We start from the raw sequence: 19,442 nt of genomic DNA on the forward strand, positions 1-19,442 counted from the left end.
CTGAGCCTTTGTCAACTCCTCCATTGAAGTTTTTCCAAATGTTAAAATACACACAAAGGAAAGAAAAAAAAAAACACCAAACTAGACTGACTGACTCACTGAGCCTAAGAAGCAATTTGCTCAAGATGCTGAGGCAACTCTAAAGGAAGTTTGGTTATTTATAAAACGTGGAATGACATCAAAGAAGAGACTTTCACCATGTGTATATTAGGGATTTACAGACAAAGCGCTCTCACAGAGGAGGCAGAATGCATGGTTCAAGTCCCCAGGGCCCAAGCTGGTATCCATTTCACTTACTGTCGTGGTTCAAAACCAGGCAGAGCTCCTTCACTCACTCCCCCACCTCTTCTTGCCCTCCCCCTACTCCCAGAGGGACAGAGAAGAGAATCAAAAAGAATGCAACTCCCACAGGTTGAGATAAGAACAGTTTAGTAACTAAGGTATAACACAAATCACTACTGCTACCACCAATAATAACAATGATAAAGGAAATAACAAGGGAAGAGAATACAACACCTCACCACCAGCCAACCGATAACTCGCCCTGCAAGCCTGACCAAGCAGCGACCCATACCACCTCCAACCCCGCAGTCTCCCAGCCCTTCCAGCTAACTCCCAGTTACATCCTGGGCATGACGTGCTGTGGTATGGAATACCTCTTTGGTCAGTTTGGGTCAGGTGTCCTGTCTCTGCTTCCTCCCGGCTGCCCCTCCTCCCTGGCCGAGCATGAGGCTCACAAAGTCCTTGGCCAAACCAAAACATCATTGTTATCAGCTCTGTTCCCGAGCTGAAAGTCAAAACACTGCACTGCACCAGCTACCAAGGAGGAGAAAAATGACTGCTACTGCTGAACCCAGGACACCTATGCTGAAACAATCTCATCGCTGAGCTAAGTAAGCGTGAGAAGACAGGCACTTTTGCCATCTTTCTCCTGCCTCGTTTTTGTATTCAGTACTTGGAAAAAGCAAACACTTCACAGGTTAAATAAATCATTTCATACAAAGTCAGATTTCTTCATTTTTGTTTCAGCAGACAAAACCAGAAGTTTCTTAAATGCAGTTGAATTCAATTACCCTTAGAAAGCAATGATTATACATTATGCAGTCTGTCTGGCAGCCCTGTCACACCAATGAATTCTAATCATGCAGGCCAATTTCAGCCAAATTTGACAGAGAAACAGAGGTCTCAAAGACACTGAGTTATACAAGTTTCACAGAAATGGGCTGCTGGCTAGAAGCAAGACATACAAATTAGCAGTTGCATTGTGGAAAAGGGAAACAGAACTTGGCTCTCATCCATTTTGAGCAGCAGCAATCAACTGGTCAATTGAGGCACTCGCCTAGCTCCAAACCAGCCATAACACATGCTGGTACTTGCCAAATGGAGAGAGATGTGAGAAGAAGCCAAATGTGTTCTGCGGTAGGACAGACCACAAGAAGGGAATGAAGGCATGGTAGTACACAGGCATTAGAGAGCACCACGGGCACTGCAACAGGTAGTCACAGGAGTCAAAGCAGAAAGTTTAGGATGAGTTCACTTTAGGAGCTGAGGGCACAAGCTTGAAGACAGCCACATTTTCATATTTCCATAGCTACCAAAAGCTTACTTTTGGGTTGTTTTTCATTTCATCAGAGTCACGTAATCATTCGATGCTATGACTGAAAAGCAGACTTTCTTTAACGCAAACTACTTTAATGCAAGTTTATGTCCTGATATTCCCATTAAGTAATAGTGGGATCAAATGCGTATCACAACATTTAATACTAAGATAGAAAAATACACACTGAAATAGACATCTTCATTATGCAGAAAAGAAGAATTCACAGTATGTGATAGAGTCAGGACTCCAATGGATGCAGGTGGACAAGAACCCCCTGAAGTAAGACATCTCAAGAAATAGCCACCTCTCAGCTGAGCAGTGAGATGAAGAGTGTCATCAGTTAGAAGTAGCAGACCAGGTATATCACCAAACTAAACTTTTTTATTCTGCATGCTTAACAACATAGGAACATACCCACACCCAGTCACTAAGTCTCACAGAAGCCTATGCAAGCCAAGCTGTACCTCCTGTAACTGCAAAAGACTGTTCACACTGTTACACTCACATGTAATTCATCATGCATTATATTTAGCTTAATAGTCTGTTAACTTGCAGGGGGAAAGTTGAATAATATCGTACCACCATTACATCACCTTTTCTCAGTCATTCGGTACTGAGTAATGACAGAGACGGAATGATACATACCTACAAGGTATCTCTCTTCATTTTTCTCTTTTTTGCTTGTCCTCATCAGATCAATTCTTTTCTTAAACTGTCCCTCCCTGGGCCTTCTGTCTGCCTCTCTTTTTTTTGACAGTAACAAAGCTGAGCAAGCATTAAGATTAACTACAAAGAATAGGCTTATTCACCGTGACAAAGATTGAAGAAGGGATATGGTTGCAAGTGACATTAAAGACATAAGAAGGGACTGGTTACTCGCTGTCTGAAAATTAGCAAGTGGGAATCTCAGCAAACTTAGGAAAAGGGTGCTTCACACAGCATATAAAGTTGTTATTCAGTGCTCTGTGGCTGCTAAAATTTTACATAGGTTCAAAAAAAATACTGCATAGATCCAGAAACTAAAGGAAAATGTCCAGATGAAAAAATGGCTGGGGAAAAAAAAAAAAAACAGACAAAAAAACCACACACTCACACACACACCCCCCCTCAATAACTCAATATTTACAAACTGGGGAAACACTCTGAAACATCACCTCTGCATATTGTCACACTCTCTGTCTTCTCCACAGACATCAGTTATTGGACTTGATTAAAGGCGCAGTACTGGGACAGAAACTTTGACCAACACAGCAAAGAAAGCACAAGATCATTCAGTGTAGAGAATGAACAAGGAAAGATGTGGCTGGGGAACAGAACAATTGAAGTTTCTTGGATGTATAGAAAGTTAACCCAAAATACCACTTCCACATAAAATGAAAAGATCTTTCATCATTCATGTTAGTCTCCAGTTCATAAATTTGAGAAATCAGAAGTTTAAGTAGCTGCCAGACTAAAAAAGGCATTCTAGTAATGGTTCTTATTAAGTACTTCCTATATATCACATTTTCTATAACCAAGTAGTACATTAGTACATTACAATTTTTTCACCACACATCAGCATAGCTTGTGCTAGCATAAGCACATCAAAACTGTATTAACATAACCATTTTACAGTTTAAAACAGATGCACAACTTTTCATGATGGAAAATAGAACCCATTTTCAATTTTTCTTTTGGGGAAGGTGGGTGCAGGAGATGACATGCTCGTAAGTACTGAACTGGGTAAGAAGCACCACCATAGCAGCTCCTTGGCCAAAAGGACCATCACAAAGCTCAAAGATAAGCACTGATTCATACCCCTTGTAACCACTGAGGTTGGGAAGCAGCTGGACAGAAAGCAGCTTCGAGGGCTCATGGCAAAGAACAGGGTGTAAAGAGTAACAACACACTAGGCTGCATCAGCAAGACTGTAGCCAGCAAATCAGGCGATGTAGCTTTTCCCCTCCTCCCAGCACAAAAACATGTCTAAAATATCATGTCCAGTTTCAGGGGTCTGTTTTATGAAAAAAGACCCAGAAACTGAAGACAGGCTACTAAGATGCTTCTGCAGCAGGAGCCCATGTCACAGGAGACACTGAGAGCATCATTTTGTCAAGTTTGTTCAGCCTGAAGAGAAGGCCAAAGGGGGAACTCATTCCCCTCCACTTGTCCCCACTATCTGAAGGTGGTTTAAGAAGACAAAGCCAATTCAGAGAGGCATGGACTAAAACAATAAAGGGCAAGAGGCACAGGCTGAAACGTGGGAAATCTCAACTGCACGTAAGGGAGATTAAAAGTTAAAGAATGGCTAAGCACCAGAGCAGGCCACCTTGGTGATATTCAAAGTTCAACTAGGCAAGGCCTCCTAACTTCAAAGTCAGGCCTTCTTTCAGCAAGGGCTGGGACTAGGATGGCCCCTCTAGAAGTTGTCCAGGAAAACTTTTTTCTTTAATTATATCTTGAGTATCTCAAAACCAAAGCAAAACCTGGCATCTTTGTAAGAATTAACTCCCTAAAACGTGTTTTCAAAGGAACATTATGTGCATTTTTTTTTCCTGTACAGATACTTAAAGGTCAGTTTATTGAGACTGGAAAATGTAATATGTAATATTCACATATATAAGTAACAAAAGATGGTATCTTTAGTAGATCAAGTATAATCAGACAAATTTTAATCACCTTGTTTAGCTTATCAGCTGTACTCATGAAGGGAACTATTTCTCAGTATTTCTCAACTCAAGCTGTAAAATCTCACTTTCTTACCACACAGAAATAGCAATGAACCATAAAACTACAAAATGAAACTTGGAAACATTATTAACTGGTCTTCTGTTATTAAAGCATGTCTTCCGTATCAGTGTCAAAGAGCTGCACCAGTACTGCTTCAAGACACTTCGAATTAATTTCAGAAATAAGCTTAACATCCCCAGTGCTTGCTGACTCACAAAGCACGATGTTAAGTAAATGCCTTCAGCTTTAGTTGAAATATTTAAAACAGGATTTTATCACCAACACAAAGTTGCCAAGAATAGCTGGTAAGCACTGTTCTTACAGAATTGGTTTGAGTCTTTCAGCTAAAATAATGCCAACTTTTGAAGACACCCCATGAACATACTTCCCTCCTACATACCAAAACTGACAAAAACAAACAAAAAAAAAAGAAGTTACAACCTGCTCAGAAGACAAGGATGAAAGATGAGTACTTGCTATTGAAACAAAAAAAATGCATAACTGAAAATGACAAGCAAAAAATATTTTTTAATAGCTGTGATCAAAATACTAAACTGTGCTTAATACACATGTCCCTATTACTATTATTGCATAATTTTAACATCGCACAGCATATTTTTCCATTTAGAAAAGTTATTTTCAACCCTGCAGAAGTGGCAGGCTTCTTTTTATTCTATCTTATGCTAAGACACAGCCATTTCTACAAACCTTTAAAACTAGATTTACAGCATATTTACAAAAAAGCACTCAAAACACCCTTGCCACGTAAAAGAACACACAGTAAACTAAGATGTTCACAATTAATTTGAAAAGCTCTACAGCTGTGGGATCCTCCTGTCACTCCAGAAATAAAAAAGGGTTCTGCCCCTTGATAGCTTAATGGCATCAGAGTACACTGTACACTGGTGTCTACTAGAGCCTTACACTCCTGTGGCTGTGACATGCCAGGCCATCTAATCCATACAGCTCAGTAATACAAGTTGTCCCTCTTCTCCACCTGGCTGGAGGTAGGTGGTCCACCTGCCCAGATGACATACAACATCTTCCTTGAAAGGGATACTTTCCCCTTCATGCCCGACAGGAGTTGCCTCTAGTGGCTGAGGGCTTGTACCCCTTTTCCAATCACCTTTGTCAGTGCCCCCTTCCCTAAAAAGGGGTCCCATTGATTTGGCTTCCCTACCATCTAATTTCAGGCTACTGGCTCCATTATCCCAACACTGGCACAGAGAAGTGACAATGTGCTCACCTGGATGATGGCAAAATCTTTTTGCACATCTTGCAGCTCAGTCAGGGATAGGGATCACGTGGTTACCACCTCATTTAGCAATTCTTCCTCCTCCCCAGTCAGCAGCTGCCTCTGTTCCTAGTAGTAGTCTGCCTCTTCCTCTTCTTCCTCCTGCTCTCTCTTAGATGCTCCTTCATCCCTTACTAAACAAGTTTCCAACATATCTTCTTGTGCATAGGGGCGACTGATAATGGCTTGACTGAGTTCTTTGGTTCAGATGCAATGCCTGTTGCTGGGGTGGGAATAGCAGTAGTTTTGTCATCAGATCCAGAGACCTTCTCTTCTTGAGGGTACTGAGTAACGTTGAGCATGATCCAGGCCCCAGCACATTGCAGTGACTTGTGTCTCTCAAACTGCCAGGACAACAGCATGCTTTTTCCAAATATTTAACTAGTTTTTCCAGATTCTGCATTTGTTACAAATCACTGGAGGTGCCGGTTGTCCTAGGCATTTGCCCATACTATCCCACACATCCTGGCACTTATAAATTATCCAGCTTAAGGGCAGATTTCTGGATAGTATTCTTAAATAATTGCTTCACCCTAAGCAAGACTTGAAATGCATTCAGGAGACATAGCAATAGGAACGTGTTGGTTTCAACTTTCCAAGGATATTCAAAATAAACAAGAGCAATTGTAATTAGCCTGGAGGAGAGAGAGAAGATGTAGGAAGACGTCTCCCCCGTTGATTGCCTCTCGCAGGAAAAACGTAAAAGGTGTAATTATTACTAGTTCCCGATAGATGGCTCCCGAAGTAAGGAGATGACTGCAACGGCGAGCACAAATACCAGACTAGTCTCACGACAAGCAACTTTACCATACGCCAGTGTTACAAAGTACGACAAAATTATAACCTTAACCCAGCCGTCAGAGGCGACAAACAACACAACAGAGAACATAAACAGCAAGTTAGGTGCTACAACCCTAAGTACAAGCACAACAACTCTGAGAGCAAATAAATCAACATTGTGACTAGCAACTATTAAACTAATACAATTAATGTTTATAATAAATTTGGTTTAACTCACTCTGGTCGCATTTGATATGTCAACCCTTCATGCCCCATGATGGGTGCCAAAAAGGCCCATCATGGTTTAACCCAGTAGGTAACACAACAGCCACTCACTTGCTCCCCCCCAACCTTCCTTCCCAGTGGGATGGGAGAGAACAGAGTAAAAATTGTAGCTTAAGATAAGCCACAGCAGATAGTTTAATAAAACAGAAAAGGAAGTGAAGGTAACCACATGGTAATAATAAAAGAATTTGAACATACAAACCAAGTGATGCAGAATGCAATTGCTCATCACCCATTGATCAACGTCCACTCAATTCCCGAAGAGCAGTCCAAGGACAGCCTTCCCCGTAGTTTATATGCTGAGCATGATGCCATATGGCATGGAATAAACCTTTGGTCAGTTGAGGTCAGCTGCCTGCCTGTGTTCTCTGAGCTTCTTGCACCTCACTGCCTACTCACTGGTGGGGGGGTGCGAGAAGCTGACAAGTCCTTGCCTTGGTGTAAACACTGATTAGCAACTACTAAAACATCCAGGTTACCACCGTTATTCTAAATCCAAACCACAGCACTATACCAGCTACTAGGTAAGAAAACTAACTCTATTCCAGCTGAAATCAGGACAATCAGCTGCACATGAGCTACGGAAGTCTGATTCAACCACTGACCTACATACAAGTATAGGTCTGTAAAAAAAACACATGAAGGTGATCAGCCAAACCACCACAAAACCAAGCTAGGTATCCATAAGTACAGTTTGAACATGGAACCAGGGGCATACTCTTCCTAACCGGTTGTATTTTTTGTTATACTGCTTGTAGCCATAGCAGCAATGTCTTACTAGAACATACACTTTTTCAAAGTTAGTTGAATGTTTCCAGAGTGGGAGACTCCACAAGCCCCTGAGCAGCCTGATCCAGTGCTCTGTCACCCTCAATGTAAAGAAGTTCTTCCTCAGGTTGAGGTGAAACTTCTTGTGTTTTAATTTATGGATATTGCTCCTTGCCCTGTCACTGGGCACCACCAAAAAGAGTCTGGCACCTGCCTTTGAGATATTTATATGCATTAATGAGATCCACTATCAGTCTTCTCTAGACTAAACAAGCCCAGCTCCTGCAATCCTTCCTCATCTATACAGGTATTTAAATGTTGAGGTAACATACTATATTATACAAAAAAAAAAAAAAAACAAAACAGAGTGAAACTTTAACAGATTGTAAAATGTTAACATCAGTCTTTACAACTACTTAACAGAAGAGATCTAGTGATAAATACACACAGTGTTATCTAGCAGTTACAGCAGTGATGCAAAAATGTCAAACTTTTCAAGGTAACACAGAGATGTGCCCAAGATAACCTCACTAAGTCTAAGCTTTGATAAGATAAGCTTTCAGCAAGCAGCACTGCTCTAATACAGCAGATGCTAGAAACAGCCCCTGCAGTGAGGAAACACCTGACAAGAGCTCTTGAGTGCTTTGCTCCTTGAGAAGATTTGTTACTCCGTGATATATAAGAGGCCACAGCAATTCGAAATACAAAAGTATTTTGAGAGTTTTCTTTCTTCATCCAATGAAATTCATTATTATTCTTACTCAGATACAGGCTGTGAGTACTGTTTCTCACTCACATTTCTCCAGGAAAACACTGGCAGGCACCCTAAAGCGTTAAAGCGAAAACGAATATTGTAAGGCTAGGGCCATGCCAAAGACACAGCTACATGCCACTGAGAGTATCTTGTAGCTGTCTGAACATACCATGGCTTTTTCTCCTCTGGCTTTACTCAATGGCTCCTTTTCATACATGACACAGCACAAGAAACTCCTAGCTATTCCTGGAGCATTATGAGACAAGCAACAGGAAAGAAAAAGCCTGTCTTGAACAGTCTCCCCAGGCAGTGCTCTGTCACAAAGCAGCAACTTCGGCAGTCTGTTTCCTAACTAAAGAGTAAGTCTCTGCTTGCTGTCAGTTAATGTCAATGCTCCCACTTCTAATATCTATTCCATATTTCTCAAAGTGAAGGGCTCAACATTGTTCTTCACCCATTGTTCTTCAATTACTTAAACCAGTTCCTTAAATGGGTGAAACAGCTCAAAGGCTGCATGATTCCTAGAGTTGTCCAGTCTTCTTAAATTCTGACACCTCACAACTATGCATTATATTAAGTACATAAAATGTGATTAAAAACATTCACATATCCATTCATCCCCCAGAGAGCCTTTCCTTCTTTCTGTCAGCTGTATTAGACTCACTGTTATTGGAATTAAATATCCTCTTTTTTGCTCTAGAAGTAGAAAATGTTCTCCTGAAAACATGAACAATATGCACATCTTGGAGAATCAGTCTTAAATTTCTTTTAATTATGTTGTTATGACTATCACAGAATAAGCAAACTATAAAAAATTAGCCAGTGAATAAGATATTTAAAATTCAACATTTCTAAGTGTATTTCTGCTGAAGTGAAGCTTCAGGACAGCTTCTACATGTATTGTTTACATTAAGCTGTATTTTATCCAACAGTAACACTTATGTAAATTATGCACAGGTAAAAACCTACTGAGTATCAGTTTGTTACAGGTATGAATGACAAACAAACCTCACTCCAAAATCACCAGCTACCCTCCCACCAGCTTGCTGCCCAGGGATTGAGGGTCTGGGGAGTATGAGCACACAGAGACTTGAAGAGAGAATAAAAAACCCATCTGTCTCAGAGTCTCATAACATGATTTCAGAATGCAAAATATTTGCAAAGGGCTTTCTCCTGCAAGCCGATTCACCTATATCCAGCATCTACTCCAAATGCCTCAGATTTCCACTGTCTAGGATGTACAGTCTTTCTGACTACTAATTTAGATCTCAAAGAACACACAAGTTTAGAAGACATCCCCTTTAACTTTTGCTCAAATTGTACGAGATACTGACCATCAGGAAATCGTAGATTTCTTGAACACACTATTGCTTTTATTAACCAACTCTTTCATTGTGAAGTTCATATGGGTTTGTTGGAAAAGGCAAATAATAATCAAGCATGTTGCTATTCGATCCTGCCCAAGTCCTCTCAATTCTCTACCAAAATCAATTTCTTACATGATCTGCTTACCTATACTCAGAAGCAAAATTTGTGGGAAGGAAGAAGTAAATCAGCACAAAACAGTCAGTCACAATAGTGTTCAAAACTCTACCCAATCACTTTCTTTAGGCAATGATATCTGTTAGTTTTCCAATAGCAAATTGATAGAAAATATTCTGAAACTCAGCAGACATCTCCATCTCAAAGATAATGTGCACAGTCTCAAAGAGCAGGAGAGTCAAAGAGCATGCGAACAAGAGGAAAAAAGAGGAAAACTACTACATCATTGAGTCAAACCCATTAAGTGACACTTGTCCTAATCAGTATTCGCATCTCAAAAAGTAAATAACTTCTGAAACAAGACTCAACACATTCCAAATTTCTAAGGACTCAAAAAATGAGAGTAGCTATGGAAAGCCTACACACTCCTACAGAACTCACTGATTGGAGAAAATCAACACAAGACATATTATATCAATAAAAGCAAGGCCACTGAAAAGGTGGGTGTTAAAAAAAGATCTGTAACAATTTAAAGGACTTTCACCTTTAGGTTTGTTACAAGTAAACTAAGCCTTTTTCCTTCCCTCTTTTCTTTCTGATGTTGAGTAAAGGGTTCACAGTAGCATCATCTTCACTCTAAGTTGCAACAATTCTATAAATCAAGGACAACCAGTACTAGTACTTCAGCTTCCTACCATATTATTCTGAGAAACCAGCAGGTGAAGTCTGTCTCCTCAAAGATAATGCATAAATCAATTTGAGATTGGCATAACAAGAGCAGAGTCTCTCCCAGCTACTAATGGAAACCTGAAGGCTGAGTTGCAGTAAAGCAGTGGAAATCACAACTGAGGCTGAGTGCATAGGGCACTGTCACACTTGTCTTTTCTCTGACCTGTTTCCAATAGACCTGTGCATTTCTCTCCAAATTCCCACTCCCTCTTCCCCCATCTGTAATCAAGAGAAGAAATCCTTTCTTTGGCAGAACTGCAGTGTGAAGATATTTACTTAATGTATAAATAAGAACATAAATGGTGCTTTTACTTATGCTGTCTGGGTCTATTTAACACAATGTCCTTTCAAGGTGGCCAGAAGCAGATGATTCAGGCCAACAACATATTCAGGTAAAACAGCATATATCCAGAAGCGTCTGGAATACTACCTAGCCTTCAGCCATTTCAGAGCTGGTAGTCCAACTCGACTATAAAGTTCAGTATTCAGTGCATCCATCCCTACCCGACTTCACCTAATTGCAGTTTTAACCCACTTATATTATTCTGCTCCACAGTATCATGCAACAATTAAGTTCCACAATTTAATTACACATTGCTTGTAAAGCTACTTCAGTTTTCATCAGGTAGCAGGTTTATTTCACTGGGTGGCCTAATTCTTGTGTTAAGAAAAATAGCTACTCTTGCTTTCTATTCATCATTTCTGTATGATCTACAGATTTTATAGACCTCTGTCACCTCTCTTCCTATTGTTCTGTCTTCCAGACTAAAGATCGTCATCTTCCCAACACAGAGAATCTTCCACATCGCTCATCTACTTTTTCATTATGAAACCCTTGCTGTGCTGGGGTGATTACATTAATGCACACTGTTAATGATTTGGACACACCATTGATACACATAATTCCCTAGCAATTATTTTAATCTTTGTGAATATTTCCCAACTTTCTGACCCCTTCTCCGAGTAAGTAACATTAGCAAATTTAGACCTCATCACTGTGTAGACAGGTTAGCATTATTTTCCCCTGCATGACCATCACTTGACATTCACCAAAACTGAATTACATTTGCATGTGAAAGCACTGGGCAACACTATCCTAAGATTTTACTGCAACTACCAAATCAGTTTGGTTTCTACCCATCCCTGTATCACAGAAGCATAGAACAGTCTGGGTTGGAAAGGACCTTCAAAGATGTCCTGGGTTCAGCAATAGTCATTTTTCTCCTTGGTAGCTGGTGCAGTGCTGTGTTTTGACTTTCGGCCTGGGAACAGAGCTGATAACAATGATGTTTTGGTCTGGCCAAGGACTTTGTGAGCCTCATGCTCTGCCAGGGAGGATGGAAAGCCAGGAGGAAGCAGAGACAGGATACCTGACCCAAACTGACTAAAGAGGTATTCCATACCACAGCACGTCATGCCCAGGATGTAACTGGAGAGTTACCCGGAAGGCCTAGGATGGCAGGGCTGGAGGAGGTATCGGTGGGTGCTTGGTCTGGTGGGGTGGGGCGAGTTATCGGTCGGCTGGTGGTGAGGTGTTGTATTCTCTTCCCTTGTTATTTCCTTTATCATTATTATTATTGGTGGTAGCAGCAGTGATTTATGTTATACCTTAGTTACTAAACTGTTCTTATCTCAATCCGCGGGAGTTGCATTCTTTTCGATTCTCCTCTCCGTCCCTCCGGGAGTAGGGAGAGGGAAAGAAGGGGGGGAGTGAGTGAACGAGTTGCCTGACTGGGTTTAAACCACAACAAAAGGTCATCTGGTCCTACCCCCTGCAAGGAACAGGAACATCTTCAACGAGACCAACTTGCCCAGAACCACATCCAGCCTGGCCTTGAATGTCTCCAGGGATGTGCATCCACCACCTCTGTGAGCAACCTGCGCCAGTGTTTTACAACTGTCCTGGGTTCAGCAGTAGCAGTCATGTTTCTCCTCCTTGGTAGCTGGTGCAGTGCAGTGTTTTGACTTTCGGCTCGGGAACAGAGCTGATAGAGATGTTTTGGTTTGGCCAAGGACTTTGTGAGCCTCATGCTCTGCCAGGGAGGAGGGGAAGCCAGGAGGAAGCTACTGCTGAACCCAGGACAACAACCCTCATTGTAAGAAACGTCTTCTTCACATCCTGAATGTGAAGAATTCACAGCCTGAATCTCCCCACTTTTACTTTAAAACCACTACCCGTTTTACTATCACAGCAAACCATGGTAAAAATAAAAAGTCTTTCTCCATCTTTCTTACAGGCCCCTTTTAAGTACTGACAGGCTGCAATAAGGTTTACCTGGTGTCTTCTCCTCTCAAGGCTGAATAACCACAACTCTCTCAAGCCTTTCCTTATAGGAGAGATGTTCCATCCCTCTGATCCATTTTTGTGGCTCCCTTCTGGACTCTCTACAACAAGTCCGTATCAACAAACCGCTATGGTGCCACAACATTATCATTCCTTAAGACTATTATTTAACACAATGAACTCCTGGATCCCAGCAGAAATCTACTGGTAATATTTTTCCATCATGAAAAAAAAATCATTTATTTGTCTAGTTTCTCATCTTTTAATCAACTGTACCAGTCCACAGGATAACCTTCTGTCCTTGGCAAATAAGCTTTGGGTTTGGTCGTTGGTCAAATATTTCACCCATTTTCAAACCAGTCTGCTACTAGCTTTGGTAAGTGCTGTATAATTTTAGTGTTGTAGCATTCAGTGAGCAATAATCTTGCAGGATTTGGTGAGTAATAAGAGTTCTACTTTCATCTTATATACTGCCTGAAGATTACATAAACCTCACTAAGTTCTCCCTCCTCAGCTTTCTGTTGTGCAAACATGTTAGCCCCCTACCTCCTTCCATCACCCTGTTTTAGCTATCCTTCCTTGCACCTTTTTAATTATAAATTGTAGCCCTATATCTATTTCTTGCAAAGGCTGAGACAATTCCATCTGATACCAGTCATTTTTAACACCTTTCACCTTCTTAAACATAAAAAATAAATAGATAAAATGGTGTCTGTATTAGGTTTTTGGAACAGTTTTTCTTAACAAAAGGCAAAATGCTGAAACTTTTCTACCTCTCCAGAGTGAAAAATGACATAAAGAACTCAAGATTCTAACTACCAGTTATTGATGATCCAGCAAGAGTGCAAACCAATCAGAGCAGCCAGTACGGGATACACCTTAATAAACAAGGAATGTAATGATGCAACATTTTGGTTTGCACTGGCACTTTGAGATTTCAGGGTACCAACCGAACTTCACGAAATGACAACCACCACAAAAGGAGCGTCAAGAATCTCAAAACAGATGCATCCCTCCTGTGAATCACTGTGTTTTCCCTGTGTCTAAGGAACATCTTGTATCCAGCCTGGGCTTCCTCCCTATGCAGGAACCAATTTCAGCTGAGTTTTCCAAAGACATTTCAGGGGAACAGCAAAAGAACATGCAGATCATCTTGCAGGATCCTGGAGCTGACTACTTTGCCAAAGTAATGCTTGATGCACTCTTAGAGGTGATAGATTCACCCCTGTGGGCACTTCCTTGTGTTCCCAGGCAGGCACCTGCTCCTGCTTGGATCACATCACATGTTTAGTCCTACAAGAAAGGAAGTCTGAAAAGACCAATCTTCAAACTAAAGTTACCCAGTATGTAGCACATTACTTGCTGAAACACCCAAAATTCAGTTTAAAAGTTTGGTATGTACCAGCCATCTATTTTTCACTTACAAAGTATATAAAAACAAAATAGCACAGATTTAAGGGTTTTCTCATGGATTACTAGCAATATTCTTCTGTTTCCAAGCAACAAGCCAAATTTGAATTCCTCTTCATCTCTGGGAATAAGTTCTCATACTTGGAACATCGTTTACATGATTTGCCAAATATGTGACGTTTTACAAGACTATGTATTTTTTTGCTATAGATGTTTTATGGCATTATACACTGCAGTAAAAAAAAAATAAATCTGCACTACTTGCAAGGAACTCGCATGCACATTTAGTTGTACTAATAGATTTTTTAGTTATCCAGTTTGCATATCTTCCTTTCCCACATTCAGAAATCAACCAGACCCAAGATCTGCAGGACCACAGGCTAAACCTGCTGTAGGACACAGTATGTTGTTAACTTCTGACAATACATAGACATTTCCAGGTAATTCCCAAGTTCAGCAAAGAACTAGAACACTGAAGAGGTCATGCTTGTCATATTCTCTTGTGAAATGCGACTTGACTTCCAAAACACTAAACAAATAATTCTGCTGCAAATGAGTGAGAAGCATTGTGCCATTCTCACTGTTTACACAAGGAAGATATATTCTGCAGTCCTTCTGGACTTCACTTCTAGTTAGAAAACTCAAATCAACAACTCAGCCTCTATTAAGGTCTATATTTTAATGGGAACAATGGTTCCAAAATTAATGAAAGTAATTATAACAACACTAAAAGGTAACTCTCTCTGCCCCTTAGCCTCCCTCCTCATGAGCATCTGGTAATTAAATAAGAGATTAACACAGAACTTCTGCTCCAAGACGGAATATCCTTCTCACTGCAGTATAATACAAACACACTTTATCTCAAGTCAATCTCTCATTCCAAATTACTGTGCAGTGCTTAATAAAAAGAACTAAGCCAAAAAAATGCACACTTTTAAAGAGAGGTGCAAGGACATTTCTTCAGAAAAACTTCAGTTCTGCACACAAACTACACGAGTCTTTTACTCATTTACACAGAAGCATAGAGTTATTTGGGTTGGAGCGGACCTTAAATCTCATCTAGTTTCAGCCCCTCTGCCACAGGCAGGGACATCTCCCACTAGACCATGTTGCCCAAGGTTCTGTCCAACCTGCCCTTGAATGCTGCCAGGGATGGGGTGACCACAGCTTCTCTGGGCAAACTGTTCCAGTGTCTCACAACCTCTACAGTAAAGAATTTCTTCCTTATATCATGAAACACCACTCAGAAAAACCCACATTCTCAGCTTTAGCTACCACTGTTACATTTACTAAGTAGGGCCACTTCATCTTTCAAAAGCTGGTAAAAACATAATTGATATATGGAAACTAGTTTAAAAAGCAAACATTATAAACTTCTAGGCAATTTTACAACTGATGACTCTCTCGCAAAATCTAGCTGGGAAAAAAAAAATATGCATCTAGCTACCATTCTACATTAACTACACCGTGTTACTGCTTTACTTGAAAAATAACTTCGTTTTGAATTCAGAATCATAAAAAAAAAAACAACAATTGCAGAAATTCACATAAATGAGTGTATATATTAACTCTTATCTTTCAAGATTTAAGAAAGCTATAGTAAAATTCAGTCAGTAGAGGCAGTACCTTATAAGCTTGTAGATTTACTACTACAGAAGAAAAATGGTTTCTTACTTGGTTTGAAAGGCCAAACAGTGCTTCTGCAGTTTAAATGGGATCAGATTTTAACATATAAACTCAGCTTCATCTTTGTACTAGAAAACCTACCATTTTGACATGAGGTGACAGCAACAGTGACAGCCAAGTTGGTACAGAACATTATTTAACCACCAGTGTAGTCAAGTATAATGAGAAATATACTACATTAAATACCACTGAAGGCTTACTCATACATGTATTAAATAACTTTAAGATCTAATAATAATATGAGAAAAGTCATAAGACCAACAGCAAAAGTTAAAAGCATCGATGTCTAGGTCGTTATTCTTTTTTATGTGCATGAACACTTAAACAAGATTTCTGAAACAAATCTCTTTCCTCTCCACCTCACAGTCCTCAAACATATACCCATTCATTTCCCCCTCTTTCACACTACCCTTCCCAATACAACTAGGTCAAGGCATGAATTCCAGTGGACCTGATAATCAGCCCATTACTTGGCCGATCATCTTTCAGTCTTTGTCTTTGGCTCACACCCTGCAGTACTGCAAGCCTAACGAGTTTATAGCTATTTAAGAGCATATGCCCCCAAGGAGAGAGGCAAACACTGCAGAATAACAGATCATTTCAGAGGTGCCTCATATTTCTACTACCAAAACCTGAAAGCTGTTTACCAATGGCACTAATTCAACTGAAAAAGAAGTACAGCAACTAAGAATTGAAAACCATGTGATAAAACTTTGGATATGCAATAGAAAGCGAGAGAAGAAAACTATGAAAATAAAAATCACTTTTATGGAAAGGTTTCTCTTTTTCAGAAAGGCTTAAGTATGGAAGAGGAAGGGGATGAATTTCAAGTTACAGGCAGAAGTTCCCTTTAAATAAGCTGATGCTATGAAAATTAGCATAAAATTATAATCCTTTCAATTCAGCAACAGCCAGAAATCATAGGATGAAGGTACTCAAAAGCGTTCAGAGGAGGGCAACAAAGCTGATGAAAGGGCTGGAAGGCATATCCTATGGAGGAGCAGCTAAAGACTTCAGGTTTGTCTAGCTTAGAGAAAAGAAGGCTAAGGGGTGATTTCATTGCTCTCTGCAACTTTCTGAGGAAGAAAAACGGAGAGGGAGGTGCAGACCTCTTCCTTCTCTCTGGGATCCAGGGACAGGATACATGGGAATGGTTCAGAGCTGCATCAGGGGAGGTTCAGACTGGACTTTAGGAAGCATTTCTTTACCAAGAGGGTGGTCAAACACTGGAACAGGCTTCCTAGAGAGGTGGCCAATGTGTCATGCCAGTGTTTAAGAGTAATTTGGAAAATGCCCTTAGTAACATGCACTAACTGCTCTGGGGGTGTTTTTTTCTTTTTTAGCTTTTTTGGTCAGCCCTGGAGTGGTCAGGCAGATGGACTGATGATGAGTGTAGGTCCCTTCCAACTGAACCATCCTACTCTAAACCATGTGACTTCAGTTCTAATCTTTTCCAACTCAGGCATACATCAAATCACAGTCCGGGAGAACCACTCAGTTAAACAGCAGAACAGAAATATCCCCAAAATGCCACTGGAAGTAATTAAGCTTCTCGTCACTTGAGCAATTGTTCCTCAAGTACAGCCAAAGTAAGTCATTTTGGGTTTTAATAGTTAGCACTGACCTATTGTTTTGGTGAAAAATTTCTAAGTAGTTAAAGAAATAACGCATGACTACCCAAGCGCCAATAACAGAAAAAGAAGTCAACCTCCAACAGTGCCAAAACACCTCTAGGCTAACAAATGAGAGGTTGCCCTCCATACCTGAACAGCACAACTTACTGAAACACATTGTTCCAAAACAGACAGGCTGCGCCCAATGATTGGTACCGTACCGAAAACACATATACCTGGGTTCAAGCCTCACATGCGTGTTTCCCCTTGCTTTAACTCCACTTTCTCCATCTTATCTCACTTTCTGAAAGGGAGTACGGCGCAATTAAAAGTAATAACAGTACCAGCACATACCAGGCCTCCTGGCATCTGCTATTACCGGCACTTAGCCGAGGCAGGCCCCGGAGGAAGGCAGCCAGGAACGGAGGGAAGCAGAAAGAAGAGAAGGCAACCAGGCAGGCCGCAGCGCAGCCTCCGCCAGTCCCCTCAGGACCACCAACCTCGCAGCTCCTGGGGAGGCCCATAGCCCTGCCGGTGGACAGCCTGCCCCGGGTGAGGAGCCGGGGTCACTCCTTCCACAGGGCAGTCAAGAGAGGTCGAGAGCTAACTCCAGCGACGAGCACAAGCCGTTTTCGCTTCAAGCGCGCCGCGGAGCGGCACCCCCTTCCCATAAGCGCCTCGACCGGCTGCACGCCGGGACTCGGACGGGGATGTTCCCTTACCGCTGCACACTTCAGAAACTAGAGAACCCACAAACCCCGAACCGCTACTGAGAGTTGCCCGCAGAGATGCGCTTGCGGCCGGCCGTGGCCCGCTCCCCGGGGCCTGGCGGCGCGGTCCCGGAGCAAGGCAGGCCGCGGTGCAGCCGAGGACGCCAGCACTTACCAGCCCGCCTCGCAGAGCGCCGCCCTCGCCTTGTCAGCCATGGCGCCTCCCGCCGCCGCTCACCCGCACAGCTCAGGGACGCGGGGTCAGGCGAACGCGGGGCTGCCGGGCGCTGCGGGGAGCCCCGGCGCTCGGAGGAGGGAAGCGGGGCCCGCTGGCTCCCCCGCCCCTCAGGCCCTCTCTAGGCACTCGGCCCGACTAGAGATCCGGTGGGGGGGAGGGGGGGGGGAAGGGAAGGAGGGAGAGAAGGGAGGAAGGGGCGGAGGCGGCGCAGGCAGAGACGAACAAAGCCCGCGACCGGCTATTACGGGGACAGTGGAGGCGGTCGGGGAAGGTGGTAGCGCCATGGCGAGAAAGGGAAAGGGTGAGGGCAGAGGAGATGCAGCCTGGGCTATGTTCCCTCAGGCTGGGGCTGCTCAGTCCGGCTGCGGAGGGCCTCATACCGACCTCGGAAAAGCCTCTGGCGGCTTTTCTCCATGTAGCAGCAGGAAGTTTGTTTTAAAGGCGTTTCATCTATATATAATATTACTGTTGATGATGTCCTGTAGGAAGAGTCTTCTCCGTGCTCTCAAAATGGGCTTTGGGGGGGATGTGTTTATAGCCTTTAGGGTGATGAGATGTAAAAAACTCTTCCTCTATCTCTTCAAAGTCTTTTCTCTGTTTAATGCTTTGCTCCCCAAATGCAAGTCACTGATGTGAATATTTGTGATCTACCTTTTTAATACAGTTCAGAATAGCACTGTTTGTTACTGGTTCTTTAAGTGTATAGTTACCTCAGGTTCAGGTATGGTAGGGTGAGAGTGCTTTCCTTTCTCTTTTCTCCCTGCGTTTGGGAAAACTGCCAGGAGGTGACTGTAAGCAGGTCAGGAGTTAAGAAAATGCCTTCCTGAGACTTGGTGTGCAAGGCTCTGCAGGTGAGGGCAGCTGCCTTCCAGAAGACACTATTAGCATTAGTGAGTCACATCTGGCTATTTCTTTAACCCACTAATGTTGACTCTTTTACTGCACAGAGGTTTCAAAACCCAGCTACGTGCTACGTTTGTCTATTAAAGATGCACTTTTCATGGATCAGGTTCTGTGCAGCATAGTCAAGTCACAGTGTGCAGGTTTGGGGGTGGGTTTCTTTTGACCCCTCCTTGAAAAACTGCTCTTTGCTATACCAA

The 19,442-nt window shown here is 42.0% G+C and overlaps 1 protein-coding gene across 3 annotated transcripts in view; it reads right to left on the bottom strand.

The window, feature by feature from the left end:
• Window positions 1-18,497, bottom strand: part of TDRD3 (tudor domain containing 3) — a 96,833-nt gene extending 78,336 nt beyond the window's left edge. For 2 of the 3 annotated variants that reach the window (XM_061457260.1, XM_061457258.1), the window contains exon 1: window positions 18,280-18,497. In XM_061457260.1, coding sequence (XP_061313244.1) covers window positions 18,280-18,320 — 41 coding nt within the window. In that variant the 5' untranslated portion in view covers window positions 18,321-18,497. The remainder of the gene's footprint in view (window positions 1-18,279) is intronic. The other variant, XM_061457259.1, reaches the window with a different exon arrangement.
• Between the last annotated feature and the right edge of the window lie 945 nt (window positions 18,498-19,442).

The sequence above is a fragment of the Pezoporus flaviventris genome, unplaced genomic scaffold (genome assembly GCF_033815535.1).
Source record: "Pezoporus flaviventris isolate CSIRO_AGI_PZ_B2104156 unplaced genomic scaffold, CSIRO_AGI_Pfla_v1 ptg000025l, whole genome shotgun sequence".
Lineage (NCBI taxonomy): Eukaryota > Metazoa > Chordata > Aves > Psittaciformes > Psittacidae > Pezoporus > Pezoporus flaviventris.